This window comes from Electrophorus electricus, chromosome 21 (assembly GCF_013358815.1).
Source record: "Electrophorus electricus isolate fEleEle1 chromosome 21, fEleEle1.pri, whole genome shotgun sequence".
Classification (NCBI taxonomy): domain Eukaryota; kingdom Metazoa; phylum Chordata; class Actinopteri; order Gymnotiformes; family Gymnotidae; genus Electrophorus; species Electrophorus electricus.
In genome coordinates this window covers 9,473,391-9,478,835 of record NC_049555.1, presented here as the reverse complement: position 1 = coordinate 9,478,835, position 5,445 = coordinate 9,473,391, and the positions used below count along the sequence as shown (strand labels likewise).

The window sequence follows — 5,445 nt, the reverse complement described above, 5'->3', positions numbered from 1 at the left end:
GTGAGTCCAGCGACCGCATGTCGGACTTCGAGAGTGCCTCGGTGAAGAACGAGGAGGACGGCACAGCCAAGGAGTCCCTTCCGTCGCTTTCCTCCGTCGCGTCCATTAGGACGGTGCCTGCCACCCATCCCAGCACTGAGGAAATGACCTCTGCAGGCCTGGACAGCCTGGAGCAGATGAAGGCCATTTACACCAGCTTCCTGACCAATTCCTATTGGTCATCCCTGAACTTGAATGTGACACAGCCCACGTCTGAAAAACCCCCACGGAGTCACAGCAGTAGCAGCAGTAGTAGCAGCAGCAGCAGTAGCTGCGGTAGCGGTGGCTATGATTGGCACCAGTCGGCTGTCGCCAAAACCTTGCAGCAAGTTTCGCAGAACCAGAACCGAATACTGCATCCGGCATCTGAGCCTAACCTCTTTAGCACTGTGCAGCTGTACCGGCAGAGCACCAAGCTCTATGGCTCCATATTCACTGGTGCCAGCAAGTTCCGCTGCAAGGACTGCAGTGCTGCCTACGACACGCTGGTTGAGCTTACTGTACACATGAATGAGACAGGCCACTACAGAGACGACAACCATGAGACAGACAGTGAGGGCACAAAGCGTTGGTCCAAACCCCGCAAGCGTTCACTGCTGGAGATGGAAGGCAAGGAGGATGCCCAAAAAGTCCTCAAGTGTATGTACTGTGGCCACTCTTTTGAGTCACTACAGGACCTCAGCGTCCATATGATCAAGACGAAACACTACCAGAAAGTGCCTCTCAAGGAGCCTGTGACACCCGTAGCAGCTAAGATCATCTCCTCAGCTCGCAAAAGAGCCCCTATTGAGCTGGAGCTGCCAAGCTCACCAGACTCCAATGGTGGCACACCCAAACCCTCTCTCTCGGAGTCCAGTGACCTCCTGCAGAAGACAGCGAATCCCTACATAACCCCCAACAACCGCTATGGGCATCAGAACGGCGCAAGCTACGCATGGCAGTTTGAATCTCGGAAATCCCAAATACTGAAGTGCATGGAGTGCGGGAGCTCCCATGATACACTGCAGGAGCTAACAGCTCACATGATGGTGACAGGTCATTTCATCAAAGTCACCAACTCAGCAATCAAGAAAGGAAAGCCCATCATGGAGTCACCCACCACCCCAGCCCCTAACACCATGCCTCCCAGTGAAGATAAGGTTCAGTCAGTGCCACTGGCTGCCACAGCTTTTTCTCCACCTCCGCCTGCACCTCCTCCACCTTGCGTATCCCCTGCCATCAGTGCTATGGAAATTAAGAAAGAAGAAAGGGAAGAAGAGTGCACCAAGGAAACCACTAACAGCAGCAAAGAGAAGAAAGTCACAGAAGACGAGGCTGAGGAGAAGTTTGATGTCTCCTCCAAATATCCGTATTTGACCGAAGAAGATCTGGAAGAAAGCCCAAAGGGGGGGTTTGACATTCTCAAGTCACTGGAAAACACAGTCACTTCTGCCATCAACAAAGCACAGAATGGTACACCAAGCTGGGGAGGCTACCCTAGCATTCATGCTGCCTATCAGCTCCCGAACATCATGAAACTTTCCTTACGCAACTCAGGAAAGAGCTCCCCTTTGAAGTACATGTTTTCTGGAGAAGAGATCATGTCTCCCACCAAAAGCCAATCTCTCATATCCCCTCCAAGCTGCCAGACCTCCCCTTTACCCAAAAATAACTTCCATGCCATGGAGGAGCTTGTCAAGAAAGTAACGGAAAAAGTGGCCAAAGTGGAGGAGAAAATGAGGGATCCTGGAGCAAGAGCTTCCCCACTCAGACGAACCACGCCCTCTCCTTGCAGTAGTGAGGCAGGGGAATCCACCAGAGGCGAGTCACCCAAAGAGAGAAGAGGAGCCAAAACCCCGGAAAGCAATGGGTCAGTGAATGCTCACAAGGACTCCAATGGTGATGCCCTTCCAAAAATGTCCCTGGAGAATGGCACTGACCATGCTGTCAAGACTCCTGTCACCTCCCTATGCAGCAGCACCGCAATTATAACTGACCATCCGCCAGAACAACCATTCGTCAACCCCTTAAGTGCGCTTCAGTCAGTCATGAATGTCCACCTAGGCAAAGCTGCTAAACCGGCCCTCCCATCCCTGGATCCCATGAGCATGCTCTTCAAGATGAGCAACAGTCTGGCAGAGAAGGCAGCCGTAGCTGCCTCTACACCAGCCCAGACCAAAAAGACAAATGAGCACCTTGACCGATACTTCTACCATATCAACAACGACCAGCCCATTGACCTGACCAAAGGCAAAAGCGAAAAAAGCAGTTCCCTCGGGTCGGCTTTGCTGTCCTCGTCTACTTCGACACCTTCCTCTGTGTCACCCTCTTCAACCATTACCATGGCCAAGACATCCGCAGTTGCTTCGTTCATGTCTAACTCACCCCTGCGTGAAAATGCCCTGTCTGACATCTCCGATATGCTTCGCAACCTAACAGAAAGTCATGTGTCCAAATCTTCTACGCCAACCAGTCTGTCTGAGCGGTCAGATGTAGATGGCGCTACACAGGAGGAGCCTGAGGACATGTCCCCAGCTCAGAAGCGCAAAGGACGACAGTCCAACTGGAACCCCCAGCATCTGCTCATCCTGCAAGCACAGTTTGCTTCCAGCTTGCGGCAAACAGGTGACGGCAAGTACATCATGTCTGACCTCAGCCCGCAGGAACGCATGCACATCTCTCGCTTTACCGGTCTCTCAATGACGACCATCAGCCACTGGCTGGCTAACGTCAAGTACCAGTTGAGGCGGACAGGTGGCACCAAGTTCCTGAAGAATCTTGATTCCGGCCACCCCGTGTTCTTCTGCAGTGACTGTGCTTCACAGATACGCTCCCCTTCCACGTATGTCAGCCATCTTGAATCCCACCTTGGCTTCCGGCTTAGGGACCTGGCAAAATTGTCTGGGGAGCAGTTAGCGAGCCAGATCTCACGCCACGCTAGGGGACTGTCTGAGAAACTGCTCACAGCTCAGGCCCACGCCCTAGCCCACTCCCTGTCCAACCCCAACACCAATCCCAACCTGAGCCCCCACTCTCAGTCCCACTCCCCTTCTCCATCCCCAGACGAAGAGGGCAACGGCACCACGTATCAGTGTAAACTGTGCAACCGGACTTTTGCTAGCAAGCACGCTGTCAAACTCCATCTGAGCAAGACTCATGGCAAATCCCCTGAGGACCACCTTATGTATGTCTGTGAACTTGAGAAACCTTAGCGCTGGTCAAAGACACACTGCTCTGTCTCCAATGTCTCTCACAATTTCTCTCGCTTTCTCTGAAGCCTTCTGACTAACATTTCTTAAAACCGAGACAAACTGACAATGACTAACAAAGAACTAACTGCACATAGATGCCATAAAACTACTGTTTAGTTTCGGCACATGATGTGTGGGTTTTCCTCCTGGAATAACTCATTCCGGTCCAGAGACATTCTCTTTCCTCCTTTTAGGTAAAAAAAGCCCCCTGAAAATATAGAAAAACAAAAAAAGATAATTTTCTAACTGTGCAGTGTTGAGTGAAGAAGTGCTGTTGTCACTGGTAAAATATGAAGGTATATAAGAAAAACTTAAAATGAAGTTGTATGTATTTGAAAGTTGTGTAAATTGGATTCACCTTTTTTATTTTATTTTAATTTTTGTTTCTTTTTTTTGGCATCCCTGAGATGCAGTAAGCTGCATGCATTGATGAAACAATTTAGTTTAACTTTTGATAACTGAATCTCTCTCTTTCCTTCTTTCTTTTTGTTAACGTGAACTATATATGCTGGTGTCAGCAGACAAAATTTAACCCTCTGAGTACGCTCAAGCACTTGTACATTAGCAATCCACAATAAAGAAAATAAAATGAGAGAAAAATTATTGATTGGGAATACTTAGTTCAAATGCATTTGAGAGGCCACATTTCTACATATTTCTAAACTCACAAATCTAAAACAAATAACAAATAAACAAACAAATACAAATAAATAAATAAATAAAATACAAAAAAGGAATAGAAAATCATTGCCATGCCTGATATTCAAGCTTTTAACCTGAGTGGCTTCTGATGCAAAATGTGTGTGAATCCAAAACAACAGTCTTTTAGTTTTCCAAAATCAGGGGCCTTTATTAAATCAGGTGGTGTAAAAATATGTATATAAAAACATATAAACTAATTTCTGTCTAAATTATGCATCATTTTATATTTTTAATTTAAGAGGAGTATGACTATCTACTGGTGCACAATATATGAAGACATTAATGAAATTGTTTTGCACAATAGTTTTATAAATGTTATTTAATCAGATGTATGGAAATGAGAGAGAAAAAAACATACACCCTAAACTTTTAATTCCACCTCGTGCTCAAAGGGTTAAACTTATTGTACAAGACAATATTTGTTCCATCATTTCTTGAACATTTAAAAGGTTGTACAAAAGATGCTACTTTATAACGCAAGGAGGAATTCCACAATGTAACCTATTATTTATAAGCACTCTTGGTTGTTGTTTCATATTGTAGAATGCCTTTTTGATTGGTAACTTTTATGTTGTTCTGTCTAATTATTCTCCCATGATTCCACACTGCAGCTTTTTGGGATATGAAAGGTAACCATGGTTTCCTTGCCTCCGATTGACAGTTCTGCGACATTTTTTGGCAGTTAATTTGCTGAAATAACTGACAGCTGCCAGTGAATGGAAATTTAATGTGTAAAATATTGGCATGTAAACAGCACAGGCACTGTTATGCATTCTGTGCCAGTGATTCTCTGTTTTGTTGTTGTTGACAATGAAGCACCCATTATATGACTTCATATAACCTTTTTTTCTACTGCAGCATTAAAATGAAAATGTTTTGGGATTATTTTTATTTATTAGAATTTTTTTGCAATAACTCGATGCGTCATGGCGAGTTTGTCAGGCGTTAGTGGCTGGATAATTAGCGAAATAAAGGCTATTGCAGGGCAGGGGACCGTGCAGTGTGGGGCAGCATGGTGATGGGGATCACCAGTTAAGCGACAAAATGACCGCTTCATGGCCAGAACACTCACCGCGTGAGGGAACGCGTCTATGTGTGAACACACGTTCATCTCGGAAATTTCCCTCTATCCGAGGAATGTTACGTTTTTGGTAGGGCAGAACGAATGAAGTGGGATTGGTCCTCTGAGCGGTGTTGTGTTGAGACCTCATCATTAATTTGTAGAATGCCTTGCATGTGGCACAGTTTAGTGGAGCCACACATTGCCATAGTGCTCCCATATCACTCTCTTCATTTAACTCCCTGCTTGGTGACACATCCATTCACTAACTCTCCTAATATGGCTTAACTGGGGAAGCATCAGACAATGTGAAGTGAAAAGTGCCCGCCTCCACCCCCCGTCTCAGAACCGGGATGTAGCGGATAATTGCATAAACCCTGGCATTAACTGTCTCATTTTCACCATTTTATTCCC

General features: G+C 46.2%; 1 protein-coding gene across 1 annotated transcript in view; it reads left to right on the top strand.

Moving 5' to 3' along the window:
- The window catches only part of tshz3b (teashirt zinc finger homeobox 3b), a 40,403-nt gene extending 35,547 nt beyond the window's left edge, over positions 1-4,856 (top strand). The window contains exon 3 of the mRNA XM_027004751.2: positions 1-4,856. This exon is cut by the window's left edge and continues 198 nt beyond it. Within this exon, the coding sequence (XP_026860552.2) occupies positions 1-3,230 (3,230 nt within the window). The 3' untranslated portion in view covers positions 3,231-4,856.
- Positions 4,857-5,445: the final 589 nt, after the last annotated feature.